Genomic DNA, 25,083 nt, shown 5'->3' on the forward strand with positions numbered 1-25,083 from the left:
TGGATGTGGACAACAAAATAAACTTACGTCTGTGTAGACATCAGTCCCCCAAACTGTGACTTCTTGTTTTAGGCATCCTTCTGGACAAATAACTCTAGAAGAGAAGACAGAAATACCAGTGAACGTTGTATATTCACACCATATGCCAGATTCAATCAACATAATACTTTAGGATTCTTTTACGAAGCAAAAGTGGCACACTCCCCCACCGGACTGTCATTTTTTTAATGCTCTAATGGCGCAGGGTGCCAGCCCATATTTTCAAGGCCACTCAAAGCCACCTTGCGTGGGTTTTCGTCGCCTTGTAAATATGGACCCCTTTCATGCACAACAATGTGTGAAAAGGGCATTCCATGGGTGTTGCTGTGGGTTAGCACGCAACACCCCTGGAACCCAATGCATTTCCAGGTTTAAATTCTGGGAATACATCAGATTCCTACGCTATCTCAGGGGTGGCGTTAAAGTTGCGCAACGGAGTGATATAACATTACTTTTCCCTTTTTTTCCTCTTTCTATGTGTGCTGCATTGTGCAACACACTTAGAAAGATGAAAATGCCATTAGTGATTGTTTATGTGTAGGAAGGCGTCCCTCCCTGCACATAAACAATCATCCCTGCAAAGCAGACACCCTTGCATCATGGTGCAAGGGTGCTTGCACTGGTGCTAGGCAGCAATTTATGTGGCAGAACTGAGGACAAGAACAGAAATGCACCGTATCTTATAGCTATGGCACATTCCTGCCCAATTGTTTTGATGCAGGGCAGTACTGCAAAAAGGCTTGCGGTGCCGCCCTGCGCCAAAACTAAGTAAATAAGCTCCTTTGTCTCTTAAAGTAGCACCTATTCGGCTTTTATCCTACCTTTCTGCTTGTACCTTGAATTCAGCTTTTGAGCAAACATATACTACTGCTGTTTTCAAATAGTTTCCTACAGGGAATCAATCTTCAGAGCCATGATTTGCAGGCCACAGCTTCACTTAGCTTATGGTGGTTCAAGAGACATCACAAACACTTCTCTCAAGAAATTATTTTTAAAGAGTAACGTATACCAGTTTAATCTTGACATCCAACACTGGAAATGGCTCAGCCAGCGACTGTATTTTTTTTTTTTTTTAAGAATTCCGTTAAACCGCTCTCATCATTAAATCAAGAGAGTAAAAAAATACATATCTACCTAAAGAACAGAAGTGGTATGTTTGTTCTTAAACTGTCATGCCTTGACCACTACACTGGCAAAATGACTACTCCAGAACAAAAAGTGGTGGAAAAACATTGGATACCAGCTGTGGGTGTCAGAATCCTGAAAGACTATATGGTAACTTTCATTGCATCCATACCTTGGACACACGCTACGATCTGTCCAACCTTATGTGCAGTCACATTTCTTTCACCTGACAGCACTGCAGGTACAGGACAATTTTCTTTTTTGTTTCCTTCAGGCACCATTTGAACAAATAAAACTGTTTCCCTAGCAACGACTAAATATTTCTGACCAAAATGAAATTGGAAGCCTATGAACACCTGGTTGTTACTACAACCAATAGCAACGATATCTCCCTGGCTCTGTGAATACTAATGTCTCAAATACACATGAACTGCTCCTGAGGTACCATACAATTAACAATTGTAGCAAGGGAATTAATATTAAAATACATAGATACACCAGTGAAAATGTAAATTCAGTCTGCTGTGAATTAGTGAATATATACACTTCCCAGGTAATTACAAAATCCTTTCACTGTTTAGCTCTATTTGGAAAATAATTGAAAGCTTGCATAGTCGTCGTTTTGTCAAAGGAGAAGTGGACTGCTCACCAAGGGTCTCATTACGAGTTATGCCCAGGATTCTATAACCTGGAGTATTCTGCTCACCCAGGGGCAGTTTTGTGTCTGACACAAAAAGGGTTTTAAAAAGGCTATATAGCCATGAGAACAATTTGACAGGTAGACAGGTTTGGTTTCACATATCTTGGTTCAAAAGTTACGGAACATTGCTTTACATGCATGACATAATATATTCATAAAGTATTTGTTTGTGACCGACAGTCTACCTTTATTGTTGACAGGAGATGAGCCTCAAGGGTACACAAACCTTTTATTAACATCTTTATCTGCAGAAACACACCCTAAAAATTATGGAGCATTTCTGAAATAGTGCCCGCTGACCAATATACCTGAGGCAAGTAATTCCACATACTTTCCCAATGGCATGACATAAATCCAGCCCACTGCCCATGCCCTAAATACTACATGATTTGAAAGCAGCAGATACCATACATTATACCATACTAAAAAGAACCCAGTTGTAGTGGTTACCTGGTTCTATACTATCTCATTGTTTAAGGCTAGATGTAAACCATCCCTACAACCCTACACCTTGTTTACGTGTTCATTGGTTACCAAGTCTCTGTGGAGCGGATTTGGGTGTACCAGCCTTACATTGCAGGCTAAGTTAAATAGAGAACTTAGAGCAGCCTCATGGACTCCTTGTCCTTAAGGAAGCTTTCTGATTAGATACATGTTCTTGGAATTGACTGGGTGGGGATAACTTAAAGCTAGGCAAAAACCTTGTCCATGCGCACACTGAGGTGCGTGTGTACAAACTTCGGACTCCCCAAACTCTACATTTTTACAGTGCTTTGGTTTCCTTGCACCCTGTGCTGTGCCCTTGCCTAGGTTATAGCCCCCCCCCCCCAAACCTCATGGTGCTTGTCTCCTTCCACAAATAGCGTTGCATGGGTAGACTTGGGTTCATATACATTCTGAATCCAGCATTGCTTGTGCTTTCTTGGGAACACTGCGTCACCTGAGCCGGTGTCAGCGCAAAATCAGTGAGCATCCACAGAACGATAACTGGGTACTCAGCCATTGTGTAAAACAGGGCAGGTGTGTCAACAGCATGAACTCACTCCGAGCAGCTTACACCTTTTAAGGAAGCATTGGCGCTAGATGCTATAACCAGGTCACAGAAGTCAACACATTTTCCACAAAAACAAAGTAAAGTCACTCATAAAAGAAATCAAAACTCTGCCTAAGCGCTGCTTAATACTTAACATGCTACAAATTATGAATACAATGTGATGTTAACGCAACCCAAAAACGACTATATTACTACAGAAAATAAAACGCTGGGTACTAACAAATACGAGGGTGGCAACTGGATAATTCTCTGTGAGTCTGAGGGGGGGTAAGGGATAGTAATAACCACAGTGCTGCAATATTGTGATTTTGGTGACAGGTAAACTGGCTAATTCTGCCTTTCATGAATGCATGTTGCCTGCCACTCTGCAGTGCACACACATGGGACATAAGGGGGGACACCGTAATTGTAGAAAGTAAATCGAGGCAGTGCTCTCAAAATATACTGTGTAAAAGCCATTTCTCTGTATTTAGGAAAGTGGCATGCTCTGTTGTTGCTGTCAAATATTCATCACTCCAAAGCAAGTCAAATGGCCACTCTGTCAGCACAAACAACTCTTTTTACTGTTCTGAGCCCTTAGTTTTGAGTGTGAGAGTGCACACTTATCACACACCGCATATTACTTTTCTGACCTGGCTGTGTGCAAAGAAGCAGACCCCACTCCCACAAGCGTGCAATACCTCTTTGGTTCTGTATATTTAGGAGGGAAATAGGCCTCAGATCACTGCTACCCGCCAGTCCCTGTGCAAAGAGGCAAGTGCTGTGTCCGTGAGAAGGGGTCTTGAGGAGCTACTGCCTGGGCTCAGGGTCTTATGTGTCTCTAGGGATCGGTTCAGCATCCAGAAAGAAGCAAAGCCTGGTGGCTGTTAATACCTGGCTTGTGCCCAGTGCAAGTGCAGTGTCCAGGAAAGAGCGAAGCCTCAGCAGCAATACGTGCCTCCCAGGGCCCAGATACAGAAGCAGGGTTGTGAGTGACCAGAAACAGGTTCTTCTGTGTCATTGAGTGAGAAAAGTCTACTGGTCCTAGTGTAAGCACAAGCAGACATAAATGCTGTGTCCAAGAGAGAGGGAGGCCTCAGTCTGAGGGTATACCAACGTCGTGTGTAGATCCAAGTGTACGTCGCAGTGGCTACGACTCCCATCACATCACCCTGCTAAATACAAGTTACTGCTATAGTCCGAAATGTTCAAGTTTTCTCTGAGCTCCTCTGCTGCTTTCTGTACTTGTTGGCATAGCAATCGCTTTTCCCTTCTGAAGAATTATAAAATCCTGGTCGAAATAATGTTTTTTTAATACAACAGGCAAGTTATTATTGCCACTATTTTGGTGAACTTTTCACAACACCCTCAATTAGCCACAATGATACTTGGCTCGAACAGACGATTATGTTTCAGCTGTAAACTGGCGGTTGCCAGAGTTTTTGCTGAATTCCACGCTCTTAGGGGAGCGCAGAGTGGGCAGACTCCATGAAATCCGCCAACGGAGCTGAGTTCACCGCCCAGCCCTAGTTATTTTTCAGCTCTGAAAATGCCTAAGCAGTGGATCCTTTTAATTAAACTCTGTTGCCAGAAGGCAAGTTGACCATCCAGTAGTTCCTCTAAAGTTTAATGGACTAAATATTGAGTTTGAATATTGATTTACAGAAATATCGGACAAAAATATCGTGATATAAAAATACCATGATGCCGAAATATCGTTGTCAAGACTACTGATTTTTTATGGAAGTAATATTGTTAGGAAGAAATGTGATATTTTTGATCTAGACTAAGATGCCCCAGCTATCAGGAGTTTGAGTAAACTGGGACATTTTTTGGAAGAACTGAAACTACTGAATCAGGGAAGTAACCAAAAATAATAGGCAAAAGAGCTTGGGAAGGGACGAGGCAGAGGCAAAGGCTCAGATCAACAAGAAGAGGTGGATGGTACAAAGATGACAACACCCCCTGTGGGAAGATGAACAAGGGGACAGAAGACAGGACTTTATTGGAGAAAAACAAGAAAGTGGTAAATTTATCTGATCGTCCATTATCCTCTTTAGAATTGTGTTAAGGGGAGGTGTATCATTTTGCCCTACTAAAAATTTTGATTATTCCCAAAGCCACACAGATCTTTTCAAATTCGTAAAGAAATGGAAACTGAAGAAATGGTATGGGAAAGGAACACCGAATCCTCACACGAAACCCCGGTTGAGTAATTTGAGTATTAGGGATGTGGATACCCTTTTTGCCCTTGCGGAACGGGATGCAAAGACAGAATCTTTGAGGGATAAATATCTGAACCTTGATAATATGAGGATTGATTTAGGAATGAACTGCATCTGCAGTTTTAAACCCATTCAGACAAATTTGAAATGTTGGTGATAAAGGACTTTAAGAAACTTGTGGCACATCAGCAATGGCATGGGGATAATTTGACTAAGAATGAAAGGTTGGCTTTGAGAACATTTACAGATAGACAACAACATTGTCATCTGTCCTTCGGACAAAGGTGGCAATGTTGTCATCCTGCCTGAAGAAGCATTTTTTAAAGAGGGAATGTTACAACTGAAGAAACCAGATTGTTATGAATTGGTGTCCAAACAGGAGATTGAGACAGCAAAAGTCAGATATTATGATATGCTGAGTGATTGGAGGGACTAGGGGCACATAGAGTGGGAAGAGTATTTGTTCCTCCTCAATAAGCATTCTAGGATACCCATGTTGTGTTTGTTGCCCAAATTACATAAAAATCCATCCACCCCACCAGGGAAACCAATTGTTTCCTCTATTTGGTCACTCCTGGCCGATCCTGGGAAACACCTATAAATATAATGATTATTTTTTGCGACCTTTTGTGTCATCTCTCACGTCATACATTGATGACAGCAAGTAATGTTTACACCACATTTATGACATTCCTTGAAAGGAAGACTACCTTTTGATTACCTTAGAGACTATATACCAGCATTCGCCATGAAGATGGCGTTCAGGAATGCAGACACTTTCTAAAGGCGTACTCCCTTTCTTTTCTCTTTCATATGGAAATGATAGCGATGACTGAGTTTTGGTTAATAACTTTGTTTCTTTCAATAAGCAACAGTAGAGGCAGATCCAGGGAGTAGCAATGGCCCCTGTTTTGCTCCCAGTTATGTGAACATCATGATGGGATGGTGGGAGCTGCAGGTGTCCGAGACAGTGGATACATTTAGAACACTTGTGATACTTTGGTTACAATACATTGATGAGCCATTTGTGGTATGGAAGAAAAGTGAAAAACAGGCATTGGAATTCATTGATAAATTGAATGACAATTATTTCGATCTGAAGTAGGAAAGGAATAGTAGCAATACCAGTGTAGACTTCTTGTATGTAACAATGACTGAAGAGGATGAAAAATTAACAAAAAAACTAAATATAAAGATTACGTCTGGCAATAATCTGCTGCATGCGACTAGCAGCCACCATGAATCTGATCAGAAGCATTCCTTATGGCAAACTGTAGCTCGGATAGCTCTTTTCACGAAGAATGCCCAGTCATGATATCCAGATTCAGGAAACGTGGAGATAGAGAGGGTGTCCTTAAATGTGCATTTGAAAAAGCTAAGGGAGTGTGTAGAGACACACATTTGGCAAAAGGGAGACTGAGGAAAACTCCAAGGTTGTGTGTTTTATTACCACCGCATCAACAATATTGGGAAGAACTAGCCAGTGAAGGAGAAATATGGAAGTCGGTGGGGGGCCACCCAAATATAACTTTAAAAAAAGTAGGTTATTGGAGGACAAGTTGTGCAAAATAACATTACTGATGAGACAAGTAGAACAGGCAGGATCCCAGCTAGATTTTACGTGTGTGGCAGTTGTAAAGCTTGCAGGTTCAGTCACAATGTAAATAATACTATTCTCCCGTTAGTAAGACACATTCAGTTATCTCTAAATACTTGACCTGTCAATCTGACTTCTGTGTGTATGCTCTGATGTGCCCCTGTGACAAGACTAAAAAAGTGAATACTAGAGCATTTGAGAGCTATCCAAAAGAATGAAAAGCAATACCCAGTGGCACAACATTTTTTTAAAGAACATCACAGCAACAGAAATCTGTTACGGTACATTGCAATGGACACAAAACTAGTCGCAAAAAGAGGTGGGAATCGCATACAGAAGTTTAGGTAATTTGAATCAAGGATATTTTGGAAATGGACAGCAACATTCCCACAGGTCTTAATGTGGGTGAAGAGATGTTTGTCTATTTAGGTAAATAGATGATTATCTAGTTATTATCTATAGTCACAACATATTGCAGGAATTGCTACTGTTTTGTGCATAGATGAACACATTGGGTAAATGTGGTACACTTAAAGGTAGCCAAAGAACAGGTTATGTTTATGGTTTTTATCAAGTTAAAATGTTTTTATGTCTCTGTTAAACACAGGATGTTGCCCTGATGGGTGAAACAACAGGCTTCCTCTACCATGTTGAATTGGATGCCCCACTGTTGGATTGCTTTTCTAACAGGAGGCTGTGAATATTTGGTGATCTGGTGGGAGATATTGGAGGAACTCTTGCATCTCATCCCAATGGGCCCTGTCGTACCTGGCTAAAAGAGGTTGAGAGTTGGCAATTTTCCACTGATTATAGGCCGTGGTGTCTTCAGTTGGAGTTGGCTTACTGGGATATAGGTCAGGGTATTAGATGGGATAGGGTCTGCATCCCACACATCCCATGGGTCTACAGTATAAGTATTGTCACCCATACAATTCCCATGTGAAGCGACATGAGATTGCATAGAATACTGTGTAGGTGAAGGTGGTGGTGGAGTATCAGGTGGTGGAGAAGTGGGAAGCAAAGGAGAATCCGGTAGAGGAGGCTGATGCACTGCCTTTGGTTTCTCTTTGTGTTTAAATATTTTTGCAGGTGAAGGCCCAGCTTCCAAATTCTCTTGGAAAGGCAGTTTCCTCTTGGTTATAGAAGGAGGAGAGGCAATAATTTTCCCAGTATCCTTTTGGATTTGGATTTTCCGTTGTTTATGGTCCATCACTTCAAGAATGGGCCTAATGTCTGTTGACTCCTCTGCAGATTGAACATTTTTACTTCCCACAGTTATGTGCTCCAAAAGCTTGGTGACTGACTGCTTTAATAGGGCCAAAAATGTGGACTATGAAACAGATGGGAGTTTTTTTGGCTCTGAAGAGGAGCTTGGATGCTTTGGCTCCGAGGTGGTACACAAACGTTTCAGTTCTGCATTGGAAGCCTCCACCTTGCGACTCGATCCGAAAACAGGCATGCAATCTGTTTGGTCGAATGCATTTTGGTCGTCTTCGAACCCGAGGGCCGGTCATCGAGATGTAGGTTTGGGTCCAAGCATGGCTGGCAAGCAGTGGTGGACCCAAGACCATTTGTGCTGACTTTTTGGAATATTTTGATAGGAAGGGGCTGGCGTACTCACGTACTGCGCTGCAGGAATAACTTGGCTGTCTCCATCTGGGTCATGGTCAGAATTGGAGTCTGCGATGGAAACTGCGGTCTGCACCTGTTCCTCACCAAAAATGTTGGGTATTTGTTTGGTTGACTTCGATTCCGTCTCTAACCGACACGGTCTTCGATCTCACAGAGTCTTCTTGGAGCGGATGGATCAGCACTCCTCACAGACTTTTGATCCGCAGAGTGGCAAAGTTTACACACGGAGTGTTGGTCGGTAGAGGGGAACTTGGCATGGCACTGAGGGCAGAATCGAAATGGAGTCCGATCCATGAGCTTGTGCCCAAGAAGGTCACCCAAAAGGGCGTTTAATTGATCCTGACGCTACAATTGGATTGAATGTAGTATGGAAAAGACGTCAAAACAATACCGACATTTAAAGGAAAGATACCGAAGTTCAGATAGTACCAAACCGAGATTTACTGGAGAGGGAACACGTCCGAACCCGACGGCGCAAAGAAAACAATCTAACAAAGGACTAGATGCCCATGCACACTATCACCGAGAGGAGGAGTCACTCGATCTTGTGACTCAAAAAAGGCTTCTTTGAAAAAAAAAAAACTTGTAACACTCCGAGCCCAGCACCAGATGGCGGACTTATGCAATTATCTGCAGCTACAAATGCCATCGAACATAGATATATATATATAGATATGTATATATGTATATATATATATATATATATATATAACCCAGTGACAGTCGTCACTAAGTAGTTCTAGTTATGACCTAGTTTCTATGAATAACTTTGGTGCCGTTTGATGAATCTTCATGAAATTTCCTCCAAAAATATGACGCTCACTTCAGTTGCTGTCTGGAAAGGTTTGCCGTGATCTGTCAAGTGGGGGCCAGAGAAAAAGGGGGCTCTAAAGTGCTTTTTCCCCCATACAATTTTCTTTAGGGATTTTAAACCGGAGTAATGCCCGAACCACTTGACGAAATAACATCAAATTTGGCAGAATGGTAGCTCTTGGTCTAGAAAACAACCTTTTTTAGTTATTTGGTGTAAATCCATTCAGTAGTTTTTGAGATAATAAAGAAAAACCAAACTTGTATATATAGGGACATAAAGGTACTTTCCCATCAAAAAATACATGATGATAATAAATTATTAACAAGTCCAAGTCCTTTGATAGGTCACACAGCAAACACTGGAAATATACTGACTCCTTATAAAATGTAATGCCATCCCCAGGGAAAGTGGTAAGAATGGAGGTAACTAGTCCTGTTTTATCCCTGCCAGCCTTTGAAGGGCAGGCCGGAGTGTGGTACGTACTATACCCATCCAAGTAGCTTGGCTCGGCCTCCAAGGTTTCTTGCAGACATATGACGTGATAATTTGCCACTAACTCTAACCAGTCTGAAACTCCTAGCTTTTTCCCCAGCCTGCTATTTTCCATGAACGAATCTTGACTAAGTCTGAATTATTAATATTAGAGTCCACTATCTCAGAGATCTGGCGACCATCCCTGTTACTAGAGGACTCAGTCTCTGAGGCATAGACCAGTCAGTCACACCCATTTATCCATTAGAGAGGGGCACATTTATTGCTAAGCATAACGCCAGAGGAGCTAGCAGTGTGAAACGCATTGTTATGCCTCATGATGGTCTATCGAAATTGATTGAGGGGGGAGGAGGAGGTCACAGGGCTTATAAAAAAACTCAGAGGCAGAACAAAAATCTGGGAAGACCCTGGAAAAGGAATTTTGATTGCATTAAAATGTTTGAATCAATGTTTGAGTCTTTAAAATTAATACCTATACAGTCACCAGTGATTGTCTTAAGAGATGGCCCCACCCAGTTGACTCTCCTAGCCATAAGGATTTGTGCTGATAATGAGTGATCACAGTGCAAAGATTTGGTTAACCAGTGAAGTACTTTTAGGATCAACTGTTCAGTAGACACCTCTATCCATTTTACCAAAATCATGTGGTGTACTAGAGGCTTTGAGTGAAGCTAGTGGTGCCTTAGAGGTATGGCTAACACTGCAATGAATAAGCAGTTTGGACATTTATGCTTGTATGCAGTCAAGGCAGTCCTGTGGTGGTTATAGATGCAATTTCATCATGGTTTCAACCCTGCCATTTCAGGTATAAAGATAAACAGGTGTAGACATCACATTGTCCTCGTTATCATTGACCTCCAGGAGTACAGTCATAGGCTTCTTTCACAAAGTCCCTCCTTCCTTCTTTTTAACACAGGGTTCAATGGAAATGGTATCCTGCGAGTCTCAGCAAGCACTATATAGCACTTCAACAGCGCAGGGATGTGAGCAGCTCCCTCTTCTCTGCAGTGTGTTGTGGAACTATGAGACCCTTTTCAGCAAGCAAGTGCCCCAAAGACCACCAGGCATCCAAAATATGTGTTATTTTAGGTAACACCTAATAATAAAGTTTCAGAGGACAATTCAATTTGAGGCGGGTACTGTATACGAAGCTAATATAATTACTGCATGTCAGGGGTGTTGAATGCAGGTACAGGAAGGCCAGATCCATGCAGAATTTTTAAGAATACCCACACAAAATAAATTTAAATGGAATTATTTAAAATGCATCACATCAACTGAGTTCATGGTTAGTCAGCAAATCTCGACTTTTGTTGGTTTCTCCTGGTGTTAACAGTTCAATTATTAGCATTCAAAGGTCATAAAATCTTCAAAGATATGTGACTAGACTAAAATGTTGTTCCCAGACTACATACCATATGTCTTGTCCATGCAGTCAGTTGTGAATGGAGAAGAACAAGGCATTGGAAATGTCGTGTGAGCAGAGTAACTACATTTTTTGTGGGTATATTTCCACATGCGGTTAAGTCGATATATGTGCAAATATGCAGATATGTGCAGACTGTCACCTATTAGGAAAGGTTCACATGGTTACTGTTGGATCTGACAGCCTTAGGGTGGTCACCCTCAACTTTCTGCCTGCCTCCCTCCACTTTTTGACACTGTTTTTGCTGGTTTTAGGACTCTGTGCACTTTACCACTGCTAACCAGTGCTAAAGTGCATATGCTTTCTCCCTTAAAACGTGGTGACATTGGCTCATACCCAATTGGCATATTTAATTTATTTGTAAGTCCTTAGTAAAGTGCACTGTATGTGCCCAGAGCCTGCAAATTAAATGCTACTAGTGGGCCTGCAGCACTGATTGTGCCACCCACATAAGTAGCCCCTTAACCATGTCTCAGGCCTGCCATTGCAAGGCCTGTGTGTGCAGTTTCACTGCCACTGCGACTTAGCATTTGAAAGTACTTGCCAAGCCTTAAACTCCCCTTTTTCTACATATCAGTCACCCCTAAGGTAGGCCCTAGGTAACCCAGAGGGCAGGGTGCTGTGTGGGTAAAAGACAGGACATATATCTGTTGTTTTATATGTCATGGTAGTGGAAAACTCCTAAATTAATTTTCCACTGCTGTGAGGCCTTCTCCTTTCATAGGCTAACATTAAGGCTACCCTCATAAACTGTTGGTAGATTCTGATTAGAAAGGAGTAAACAGGTCATATTTAGTATGGCCAGAATGGTCATACAAAATCCTGCTGACTGGTGAATTTGGATTTTATATTACTATGTTAGAAATGGCACTTTTAGAAAATGAGCATTTTTATGCATTTAAAATTCTTCTGTATCTTACAACCTGTCTCCAATCCACTTCTGGGCTGGGCTGGTTGACAGCTCCCTTGTGCATTTCAGCCAGACAACCACAAACACAGGATGCTCAGTCATACCTGCACACATCTGCATACTGAATGGGTCTTCCTGGGCTGGAAGGGTGGAGGGCCTGACACTTACATTTCAAAGGACAGTGGCCTGCCCTCACACAATGGACTGCCAAACCCCCGACTGGGACCCTGGCAGACAGGTTGTACTGAAAGGGGACTTTGTGCACTTCAGAACCACGCTTTTAATTCTCCCCCACTTCAGAGGCACTTTTGGGTATGTAAACTGGGTTCCTGACCTTACCAATTTAGACACTACTTGGGCAGATACTCTGCACCAGAACCTGCAACCGGCCAAGAGAAGCTGCCTGGCTGCCCAAAGGACTCACCTGGACTGCTTTGCTGTAAAGGACTGCTGACTTGCTGTTGCCCTGCTGCCTTGGTGGCCTCTGGCTCTGCTGAGAAGTGCTCTCTAAGGGCTTGGATTGAGCTTTCCTCCTGTTCTGGAAGTCTAAGGGCCAAAAAGACTTCCTCTCTGCAAAGAAACTCCTTGTGCAGCGAAAATTGACACAGAGCCTGCCGGAATCGACGCACAGCCTGTCCAGCGGTGAGAAAATCACTGCATTGCTGAACCGGAACAACACAGCCCGACTACCTCGGTGGAGATAGACGCAGCGCCAACGTTGCGACCGGAACTTCGACGCACAGCCCACCGGATCGATGCAGCGCCGAGCCGGAACAACACAGTCTGACTTCCTGCGAGAGGAATCGACGCAGCGCCGCCTTGCAGCAGAAATTCTGCTGCATTACTGGCAGGATCGACGCAACTTCTGTGACTTCGTCCTGCACGCCCTGGATTTCCACGCATCGTCCCTGGGTGTCAAAAGACACTGCTTCGCAAAGAAGATCCCAGCCTGCGCGCCGGAATTCATCGCAAAGCCCTTGCTGGGTGGAAAAGAATCGACTCATCGTCTGTGTGCGCCTGGAAAACTGATGCACACCTACCTTTTTCCATGCATCTCCTCCTCTGCGGTCTTCGTGTGTGTAAGTTTGACACAAACCAGGTACTTTGTGCTTGCAAGAGACAATTGTTGCTTTTAAAAACTAAAGACTCTTCTTATCATTACAAAAGTGATATTTCAACTTGTGATTATCAAATCTTGATCGTTTTGAGCTTAGTTTAATCATACAAATATCTTATATTTTTCTAAACCTATGTGGTCTATTTTTTGTGGTGTTTTCACTGTGTCATTGCATGATTTATTGCACAAATACTTTACACATTGCTTTCTAAGTTAGGCCTGACTGTTTAGTGCCAAGCTACCAAAGGGTGGGCACAGGAATATTTGGATTGTGTGTGACTTACCCTGACTAGGATTGTGGTCCCTACTTGGGCAAGGGTGTATACTTCTGCCAACTGGAGACCCCATTTCTAACAGATACCAACCAGGTTCACTCTTTGGTTAATTATTATTCTCTTCTAAGTTTTCACATGAATATAGTGTTCTCCCAGGCATACTGGTTTTGTCTTGGTGTGTGGAGAGTCTGCCTGAACATTTGAGGCTGTATTTTGGTCTTAGATACTATGTCTTGGTATACTCTGGATAGCTGTGGTTGGAGTACGATGGATGATGGATGAGCCCAGGGTATCTGATTCTGTGCTTGAGTGTTTGAAGCAGTGTTTAAAAGGATTATGGCTGTAGCTGGCCTATGAAGGCTATTACTCTGGTCTATCCTGATGGTTTTTCGTGGTTGAGCCCCTGGATCTCAGCAGCCCAGATAATATGTGGTTGGTAACTAAAGTATACTTTTATATGTTTTAGTATATGTTCTGTTTTTCTTTATCACATAGTATTATTTTAATTTCAGTAATGTAATTTCTGTTAATGACATCACGGTCAATGACTGCGTGATATTACTTCCTGTGAACCTACTGGGGTCACAAGGGTCATAATCAAATGATGTAACTTTCTGTGACGTCACTGAGGCCAAAGGACAGGATATGTCATTACTGTTACTCCTGACATTTTAGTGAATCAATGCCCATGGAAAATTGTGAGGAATATATTGAAATGTAAGCTGAGGAGAAACCTTAAAATGTTTGTTGGACCTGGTCCTTTTGAGAGGTTCGTCCCCTGACTTTTTGCATCCTTCCTCCTATTTTTTCTGACCTCTCACTGTTGGCTCTAGGACTCTGAGCACTTTATCACTGCTGATCAGTGCTAAAGTGCAGGTGCTCTCCCTTCTAAAGTTGATATGGTTGGCTTATACCTAATTGGCTTGTGGAATCCCCCTGCACTTTGAAAAGCGCGTTGCCGCTGTGAGGGATTAACTGCCGTGACCCAGCATTGTTTTAAGTTGTTGGTGCACCACTAAAAGTGAAGCAAGGAGCGAGCACACTCCTACTGTGCCCCTGGGGCAAAGCACGCTCCTAGAAGCGCCCCGGGGAAACAAGCAGGCACTTACTCTGGTGCCTGCCCTCTACTGCGGCCAGGCGGGCTCCAGGCTGCAGGAGAAAGAGTTGGGCGAGAAGGAAGCCTCATCGGAGGCTCCCTGCCCAACCTGGCCCCTCGCTGTGGTTGTTGGTGGGCAGGGAGGAAGTAGGCCTCATCACTTAGGCTCCTCCTGCCCCAGCGGAGACACAAATCACTTGAAGAGGGCGTGGGCGGGGAGTCAGCCTCGCCGGAGGCTCCCCACCTGCCACAGCCCTCCTGTGTTGTTGTGGGGCCCCCACGAGAGGCGGGTGAGCTCCCCACTTTGGCCCTTTGTTGTTTTGGGCATTGTTTTGCCCCCCCTTGTTGGGGGCCAGTGGAGGCCCACAGGGGGCCCCCAGAGATCACAGGCCCCAGGAGTGGCCTGTTATCAAAACCAGAGGGGACGCGTGTCGCCCCCCTCCCACAGAATTACAGTGAGGCCCCCGTTTAGCACAGTGGAGCACCAGCGGCCCCTTTGTCACTTCTTGACACTGGGAGTGCCTTGCATCATAAAAACAGTAACTTTTAAAGGACATTCATATTTCATACGTTTCTTGTATGGACATTCGTGGTTTATATGTTAACCTGCCTATTTTTATGAGGTGTTTCATATATGTTTGCTAATGTTCCTTTCATGGGCATGACTTGCTGAAATGTTTTCTTGACTTGCCATATGTTTTATAATGTTCCTGATATGGGCGTTTATTATATTTCTATGACAAGTGCCTTTCTTTAATAATGTGATTCCTGACTACTACTTATGTTGCAAAATAATGAGTAACCTGTGTGTTATGTGTAACTACTGGTGGTTCTGCAGAGTAACTATTGTGTAAAGTTCTGACAACTGCTTGAGTAGCAGGATATTACTGACATGTTGTGTTTGGTCTAATAATTGTGTTGTGTACAATACAGTTTATTTTCATATAGTGCGTCATGCGTGTTGTGTGTGTTGTGCAAACGTTTTACAAATTGCCTCTGGGTTAGGCATGACTGCTAGTGCCAAGCTAACAGAGGGTTCAGCAGGGGTTATCTTGGACGTGTAACTCCCTTGCCCTGAGTAGAGTGGGTGGGTTCTGCGTGGCTCAGGTGCATACTCTAGGCAACCAGAAACTCCATTTCTAACCGTGTTATTTCACAAATTTCAAGATGCCTAAGCAATGGATCCTTTGAATTGAGCTATAAAACTAGAATGCATGTTGTCCGTCCAAGCCTGCTGCATTGCACCAATTTGGAATGTAAATATTCATCACTGAAAGGTGAATATCAACGGCACATAACGAAACCACAAGTGCCGTTCTCATATGTAACCTAATCTGGCCGCATAAATAGAAAAAAAAATCTTACCTGGACTGTCAACCTTTCAAAGATACCATCTGGCAGCTGAATGGGCTGTTCTACCGACAGATGTTTACAATCGTTTTCCAAAAAGTGGATCAGCTAAAGCAATAGCCTATGATTTCTCGAGTACCTCATGTAATGTGTAGAATACCACTTTTCAACATATTGATGACTCTGCTAAAATTACAGGATACAAATTCAGTTTCACATTAGCTATTCCGTAGTGGTCTCCCTCTGTTATGCCATGTGTTCACTGATGGCCCTGGGACCCACTCCTCGCCACCCCAGAATCCATGGCCATTACCTCTCCAGTAACTAGCATTTTATCAGCTTCATAAACTAACTTGTGTGTATTTGGTATCAGGTTTCCATACGGTTGTGGTCTATGTAATTAGCCAGCGCAGTTTTTCTATGACCAGGGTACTGTTCTGTTTTTTCCCAGCCAAAGAACCAGACTGACCACGGAGTAAAAGTAAGGATGGTAGGCTGTCAAGTAGAATAAATAGAAATAGCTAATGCAGCCCTTCTGTATAAAGGAAGATATAGCAGTTATTGTACTTACTCTGCTGTATTTTGAGTCAGTTGCCTTGCTGTGGTGCTGCACTGAACAGGACCTGAAAGAAAGAGAAGCAACATTTCTATAGTGAGACACCACCTAAAACATGACCCTATATCAAAGGTTTCACGCACGAAAAGCTTCAGACTAGGTTTCACGTACTGAATGCTAGAAACAATTTTAAGAGAAGCAGGAAAGAGCAAACACTTAAGATTTACAAGACCCTAAAATATTTCTCAGGCTCATTCTAAGCCTATCGATTATTTTACGATCACATTTCCAGTCCATTAACAGTGACAAAACCTTCTAGAATAAGTTGTTTTGACACAAAGCTGTTCCATTTCACGATCTTGTAAACTGTCCTGAACAAGCTAGTGCTGATTTGCATATCAGAAGTCAGCCTCCAAACTGAAAGTTGCTACAAAAAATGTTGCCAAGGGAACCTGTTGTGTCCCTTTCTCAGACCACTAAAAGTTTTATTGGTTTATCACATTTTTACCTCCAAACCTATGTAGAGTATTATCCGTATTATAATGCACTTGCATTTTGCAGCTTCATAGTAAAAGACATCAGTAGGCACTGTTCTGCTAAGCCACCTTGTCAGACAGAAACTAATTGAAATTATTGGAAGTAAAAGGCAGCTGTGAAGACATCTGCAGATATGACCGGGTGTTACCTTCGGGTGGTTGAGGAGGGCTTGTGGGTGGGAGGACAATGGTGGCTGAGGTAAAAATGAAAGATCCAGGCCAGGCACCATAACTCCGAGTTGTTACTCCATTCCGCGTGGATTCCTGGTAGCTGCTTTGTCCCGGCCTTTTCACTATTCTCGCTCTGCCTCCAGCATTGCTGACTTTCCCTGCGTTGATCGCGGCTCTGCAGATAGAGGAATCCTAAGGGGGAATCAGCAATGGTAATCAAATATGGCATTTCACATTTACCTTCTTTTTCTTGTTGTGAACGTTAACTGAGCTTGCCGTATTTCCTGGAAGGTACAAAAAACAATCAACCCATCAGATCCATGTATTCACCAAATAAACTTACGTCTGTGTAGATATCAGTCCCCCACACTGCGGTTTCCTGTTTCAGACATCCATCTGGGCAAATAACTCTAGGAGAGAATAATACTGTCAGCTCCTTATGTATGCACCAAAGGCCTTAGTTATTGGGCATAACCTGTTTATCTCTTATAGTAAGATCTAATTGGCTGCCTTTGAAGCTGCATGTATCTTGAATATGATTGTTGAGTAAAAATCGCCCACTACTGCAGTTTTTAACTAGTTTCCTTCATGCCATCTAACTTCAGAGCCAACATTTGCAGGCCACAGTTTAATTTGAGTGGTAGTGGCCCAAGAAACACCAGAATGATTTCTAGCATAATATTTTTTACAGAATTTTGTATAGCAACATTGGAGTGGCATCTATAATTGTAAAGGGCTCAACCTGTGTTTTAATGAAGAAAGTGGTTCATAAGATGCCATCAAACTGTCTTCATCAATAAAGCAAGACAAGAAAACATGTAGTTCAAAAAGGGGAGCATTATACTTAAACTTGTACTGTCGAGCCTTCACCACTACATTAACGAAATGACCAGGTGTCTTAGGACAATGAGTAGAGGATAAACAATGGAAAGCAGCCGTAGGTGTCAAAACCCTAAAAGACCTTTCAATGACCATCACTTTCATTTATGTTTTGAAACACACTACCCTATTTCAAAACTAGGTACGGTGGCATTTCTTCTACCTCAAAGTACATCATGTATATAGGCAGTGTTCTTATTGCATTCCTTCAGGCACCATCTCAACTAATAAAGGGGTTTCCCAAGCACCAACTACATATTTCTGGGCAGAATTATTAAGAAGCCTGTGGAACTGTGAGCCTTTCCATCTTCTACGAAAATGACATCCGGTTATTACTGCAACCAGCAGCAATGATATCTTGCCGGCCCTGGGAATTAGAATATCTCATGTCTTTTACAATACACACAAACTGCTCCAGAGATACCATACAACCAAGAAGAATAGCATAGGCATAATAAACATACGTACATGTGCAAGTGAATATATAAATTCAATCGTTTGAATTTTAGTGAACATATACAGGTCTCTGATCATAAGAAATTATTTCTCTGTTTAAGGTCCATTTGGAAAATACTTGCATTCTTGCACAGTTGTGGTTTTCCCAAAGGAGAGCTGGAGTGCATGCCAAGACTCTCATTACGAGTGCTCGTTAACCTCATTTCAGTTGGAAGCTGCAGTTACCACTAACTGTGGATTACAAGATTCATGGTATCTTTACAGATTAACAATAGTTCGCCCAGTGACTTCAGCACCTTACATTAGCCAAGATTTTCAGCAGAAATACCAAACAAAACCTTGTGGGAACCTGCACAGTAACACCAAATACAGTATGTTATTGCCCAACATGCCATAATATGGAGTAGTGTGCTCATCGAGGGTCAGTTTTGTGTCTGACGTGTAGTAGGTTTATAAAAAGGCTTTATATCCGCTAGGACAATTTGGAATCACGGCATAAGGATTTACTTTCAGATGTGTTGGTTCAGAAATTAAATAATTTTCCTCTACAACATGTAGTATGGTATATTATATTTAAAAAGTGTTTGTTTGAGACTGAAAATTCCTCTCTTAAATGTTGATAGGAGTTGAGGACCAATGGTAAAGAAATATTTTAATAACATCTTGGTATTCGGAAAAAACACCCTAAAAATAAGAAAGGTGTTCTAGAATTATGCCACCTCTAAGTGGACGAATCCTGCCAGATTCCCCCTGAATGATATATCAGGATTCAAGCCCACAGGACATTTCCTAAACACTACCTGATTTACAGGCAGCCCAGACCATTTGTCTTACTACTCAAAAAAGAACCCTGTTGTTGTGGTGATCTGGTTACTATACTAGTTCATACTTTGTTCTTGAATGTAAACCATCCCAACAACCCCACTTCTTAATCACTTGTTGATTGGCTACCACATGATTTGACAAGCAGGTCTGGGTGCACCATCCTCACATCACATATAAAATTAAATAGTGAACCTAGGACATCCATTAGGGCTCCTCAAAGAATTTCACAATTAGTCACATTTTCTTGGAATGGACCAGGTAGAGTGAATTTTAATACATATGTTAAAATCTTAGATGGAAGGACACGAGAAATTGTTATTTCTCTATTCTTGTGATACCTAAGTGGATCTCTAAAATGTAAATATACCACTAAAAGACATGTTGTCTGTCCAAGAGTGACTTTTGAAGAGTCACTATATACTACGGAATGGCGGGAACTTGGAACTTTCTTTTTTTTTTAAAAGATGTTTTTTTTTTGTCAATACAAGAACATTAACTTAACATTGCCAGGACTAAGATATGCAGTTGTGAATATATATGCATAAGGAATATTATACTTATAAATGCATATTAAGCATGTAAGTGAATTAGGCATATACAGCAATATAGTATCAAAGACTCCAAGTTTGAATAAAGAAAGAAGAAAGAGAGGGAGAGGGAGAAGAGCTATAGGGATAGAAAAGGGAATCAAGTGATAGCCATGTGGAGAGAGAGGTAATAGACATTAGTTACTGCGAATGTAAGATGAAATAATTATATATAAGAAGAAAAACAAGAAATATATTGACATTTTTTAAAAAGGAGGAGAAAAATCCATTTCCTTCGCAGTGCATGAGAGATAGTTACTTAATGGCAACCGTAGCTGATGACGTTTGAAGAAAGTTCCTGTTGAATCAAGCTTGTAGCTGTCAAGTCTATGATGATAACATACAGAATTTCACCACTGTCTGAGAATAATGTTCTCTGAAGATTTCCAGTTAGAAGTAATAATAGAGATTGCAATAGAAAGCAAAAGGTCCACCAATTTTCCAAGAGGCCTGAATGAACTCCAGATATCGTGTATGCCACCCAAAAACAGTAATTCATATGACATTGGTAAGGAGATCTGAGCTATTGCTGAAATGAGAGACCATATTGAGGTCCAAAAAGTAGATAGGGATGGACAGGAAAAAAACATGTGAAAGTCAGTACCCTCCTGAGTGTGGAAGCGCCAACAATTGTCATTTTGTGCAAGTTTGAGTTTGTAAAGGCATACAGGAGTGTAGAAAAGTCTATTCTAAAAATAATATAGGGTCTGTGTGAGGCTTGCAGTGCGTGCAGTGGAATGTATCTTATACCATATTCTATCCCATAAAAAAGTTGGCTAAACAACACCAAGATCTGATTCCCACGTCTCAATAGGTGATTTGAGTCTAGGTGAAACAGACGTTCTTAAAAGTTTATAAATTCCAGCTGCCCTAGGATAATTAGAAGTTACAATCAGGTGTAGAGATGATGCAAGAGAAGAATGATTATGATGTAGAAGTTTATTGAGGGCCTCTTGGACTAGAGTAGAAAGAATGATATGTTGGGATTTCATGCGAATAGGGAGATTATAAATTGCTGAGAGAGTAGTAAAAGGGATGATAGAGTCTGTATGATAGAATTGGGAAATGAGAAGAATACCTTTAGTCATCCAAGACTTCCAACACAAGGTTTTACCTTGTTTCCTAAGCGAACTATTGTGCCAAATAGGACTGTTAAAGAATTGGTTAATGGGGGTAAGATGCGAAATAAAAAAAGGTTTCAGTAAGTTGACTGAATGGGAGATAGTCCTGGGCAACCAGAATTTTGGGGGGGTTAGACATAAATATAATGTGTTTATGGGAAAAGGGAGAAATAAATGATTCTTCCAAAGAGAACCATAGCTTTTGAGGGGCATCATTGAGTGTAGATAAATAGGGATGTATTTGCTTAATGCCTAAAGATTTGTGATAAGTTATAAAGTCAGGAAAATTAACTCCACCTTGTACTTTAGGAAGTTCTAATTTCGAGAGAGAGATTCGGGATTGTTTACCGTTCCACAGGAACTTGGATAGAATTTTATCAATTTAACTAAAAAATAGTTTAGGTATCCTAATAGGAAGCATCATAAGGAAGAAGTTAATGATAGGGAGAGCATCATCTTAATGGTGTCCAAGCGGCCCCACCACGTGAGATATAACGGAGACCATTTCTGTGTAAGATCTACAAGCTTTGCAGATAAGATTTCTAAATTAGTCCTTAATCTATCCTTGAGAGTAGAGCAGTACCATACCCTCAGGCATTTAATCTTAGAAGAATTCCAAGATAATCCTGCATCAAGGAATACAGAGCCAGTGCAACGAGCATTAAGTGGTAAGACCACTGTTTTGTCTGTATTAAGCTTATAGCCAGATATATCAGAATATAAGTTGAGCTCATGCAGGAATACAGGAAGAGAGGTGTCAGGGTGAGACATGAACAAAAGAATATCATCAGCATATGCCATAAATTTGATCAGTGCATTATTAATTTGAAACCCCGTAAATTGTTCAGACGTTTTTAATTGGTATAGAAAAGGTTTGAGAGACAAAATAAATAGTAAAGGAGATAATAGGCATCCCTAACGAGTGCCCCTTTTAAGAGGGAAAAAAGGAGATCGGATACCATTTGTTATAACCGAGGAACATGATGAGGAATAAAGAATGGGTGTAAAATGTCGGAATTTAGTACCTAGTCCATGCCATTCCAATGCTTTCGAAAAGAAACTCCAGTAGACCCTATCGAAGGCCTTTTCCACATCCAATAATAAAGCTGCCAGAGGAATCTTAAGTTTAGATGCCTTGTTAAAAGTATTTAAAAAAGTATGGGAATTGTCTGCTACATTTCTATTAGGGATAAAACCAGATTGATGAGCATCAATAAGGTCAGGTACGTATGGGACTAAACGGAGAGCTAAAACTTTGGCATAGAGTTTACAATCAGTATTAATTAAAGATATGGGTCTATAATTTTTACAGTCAGTCGCATCCCAATCTTTTTTGGGAATAAGACAAATCATGGCCTCCGTAAATGAGCCAGATGCAGAACCTGACATTATAAAGTGATTAAGTAATTGAAAGAGTTTGGGGAAAAGAGACTTAGCAAACTGAATAAAGAATTCTACTGTGAAGCCATCTGGGCCTGGAGCCTTACCCTTGGGGAGAGATTGTTAAGCTGTATATAGTTCGGTAAGTTGTAGGGGTTGGTCTAAAGATGAGAGGTCAATCTGCAATGGGTCTCTTGGTTTGAGATTAGAGAAATATTGGTTGAGAGATTCAACTGTTGGTATGTGTTCTGAGTGTACAGGTCCTTATAATAAGAAGCAAAACACAATGCTGTATCTTTATCTCTAAAGTGTTTAACACCATTTTTATCTGTGATAGATTTAATAGTTGTTTTTTCTTTTCTTTATTTCAAATATCGAGCTAAAAGAGAACCAGCTTTATTGTTACCACCATAATATCTGGCATTTATTTTCAGGAGGGTGCTGCATGCTTGTTCAGTGGAATATTGGTTAAACTCCATTTTAGTGAGACTAGTGCTTCAAGATGTAATTTACTAGTTTTGTGAATATAGTATTCATGTTCTAGGGACTTTATATTTTCAAGGATGGAAGTCGATTTTTGTTGAGCAGACTTCAGTGAGCATAACTTATGATGAAACCCCTAGAGGCTGCTTTGAATGCATCCCACAAAAAATGAAATGATAGTTGATCACTATCGTTGATGTGAAAGTATTCTTCTATAAACTTACTGTAAGAAGAGATAAAAGTAGCATCTGAAAGTAGAGAGTTATTAAACCTCCATGAAGATGTTTTAGAACCATTAAGAAAAAGATCAAGGTCAGTAATCACAGGTGCGTGATCTGAGATCAAAATAGCACCGATTTCAGAGTTGACCATATGTTGCAATAAACCTTTACTCAGAAAGATATAATTAGGCCTAGAATGGGAATGGTGGGTAGGAGAATTAAAAGAGTATTCCAAGAGGTCGGGATTGCATACTCTCCAGGAATCAGAGAGAGAATGCTGTAAAACAACGTTTTTAAAAGCTTTGTGGGAGGCATGTTGAATGAAACTTGACGTGGAAGGTCTGTCCAAAAATGGAATCAGAATTTGGTTGCAGTCACCACCTATTAGTAAATTGTTTGAGGAATGTTCAGAGACAATATGTGAAAGATTCTTCCAAAAATTTGGATCTGGATGTGTGGGGCCGTATATATTTAGGATAGTAAGAGAAATATTGTCAATTGTAAATGTAACAAGTACCCAGCGACCTTCTGTATCTTGATGCTGTGAAATTATGGTAGGTTTGAGAGATATATGACAGAGTATAATTACCCCATTTTTGTTTGTGATGGAAGGGGAGTAGAAAATGTCCCCCACCCATTGTTTTTTAAGCTTAATTGCCTCAGAGTTGTTGAGGTGAGTCTCTTGCAACAAAGCAATGTGGCATTTCAAACGAGCAAGGTAAGATAAGACACACTGACGTTTAATGGGGTGTTTAAGCCCCTTAACATTCCAAGTAATAGTTCTAAGTTGCATAACAAGAAGTATTAATAAACAACCGCTGTAACAAGGAAAAAACTAGGCATATCAATTTTGCAAAAGCAAAGAAATGGGAAACATACAAGATAGTAAAGAAAAAGAAAAGGAGGAAGATGACCTCCAGAAGTTGTATATACATGGATGTGGCAATACAGGGACTAAAGTCCACGAAAGCCAAAGAAAACAAGATAGAAAGTGAATACCCCGAAAGGTAGAGGGACAGCAGAGAACCTGAAAAGACAGGCAAGAGTGGCTTCAGTACAAGAAAAGTGATATTAGATATTAAAACATATGAAGGCGAGTTTCATGGAAGAAAAAAAAACATACAAATGAAAAATGTACCATTCAGAAGACCAAATAACGTAATAACTACAGTAAAGGAGTGTGACATGAAAAACAATAAAAATCAAAGCTTACCAGTGGAACGTGTAGGAGAACAATTTGGATGGTGAGAAAGGGATACGGTTGGGAAAGGAACATGAGGATTGCACAAAGAACACTATCTAAAAAAATATATACATAAGAAATGAGAAGATGCAGAGAAGGAAAACCATGGATATAAATATTAAACAAAACCATTATTACTAAACTGTCCAGAAAAAAAAGAAAGGACATTAAAGACAAATAAATTATATCTTCAAGTAATTGCAGATGCTCCTAGTTCCATTGCTTCTGTTTTGTGTTGGTTAATAAAGGTTTGTAGTGCTGAAGGTTCCTCAAACGAGTAAGATTTGTCCTTGAATGTAATTTTGAAAAGGCATGGGTGAAGAAGACCATATCGAATATTCAAGGATTTGAGTTGTGGACGTAAGTCCAAAAACTGTTTGCGACGTGCAGCTGTAGCAGGAGAGAAGTCTTGTGTGAAAAACACTTTATGACCTGACCATAGCAAAGAGCCCATCTTTTTGGCTTCCGAGAGTATTTGCATCAAGTCAGTAAATTGGAGAAAGAGAATAATAATTCCTCTAGGATGTGCACGGGGCCAGTTGAAGTCTGTGGACCTAAACGATGTGCCCGTTGGATAGAGAGGGGAGAGGCAGAAGGCAAGCGAAGAATTGAAGGTATTGCTGTTTGAAGGAATGCAATCATGTTAGAGCCTTCCGAACCTTCTGCAATCCCAAAAAGGCAAAGATTATTTCTCCTATTTCTGTTTTCCAAGTTTTCAGTAAGCCTTTTAAGTTTAGCTATTTCCTTGGAGATCTGAGGATTGACAGTGTTACAGTCTTCAAGGTTACTGACTC

General features: G+C 41.2%; 1 protein-coding gene across 4 annotated transcripts in view; it reads right to left on the reverse strand.

Annotated features, from left to right (window-relative positions):
- LOC138293061 (uncharacterized) overlaps positions 1-25,083 on the reverse strand; it is a 289,136-nt gene that overhangs the window by 150,400 nt on the left and 113,653 nt on the right. For 3 of the 4 annotated variants that reach the window (XM_069232058.1, XM_069232057.1, XM_069232056.1), the window contains 4 exons: positions 17,438-17,504; positions 17,073-17,286; positions 16,403-16,454; positions 28-94 (listed from right to left, as the gene is read on the reverse strand). In XM_069232058.1, coding sequence (XP_069088159.1) covers positions 28-94; positions 16,403-16,454; positions 17,073-17,286; positions 17,438-17,504 — 400 coding nt within the window. The remainder of the gene's footprint in view (positions 1-27; positions 95-16,402; positions 16,455-17,072; positions 17,287-17,437; positions 17,505-25,083) is intronic. The other variant, XM_069232059.1, reaches the window with a different exon arrangement.

This window comes from Pleurodeles waltl, chromosome 4_2, assembly GCF_031143425.1.
Source record: "Pleurodeles waltl isolate 20211129_DDA chromosome 4_2, aPleWal1.hap1.20221129, whole genome shotgun sequence".
Classification (NCBI taxonomy): Eukaryota; Metazoa; Chordata; class Amphibia; order Caudata; family Salamandridae; genus Pleurodeles; species Pleurodeles waltl.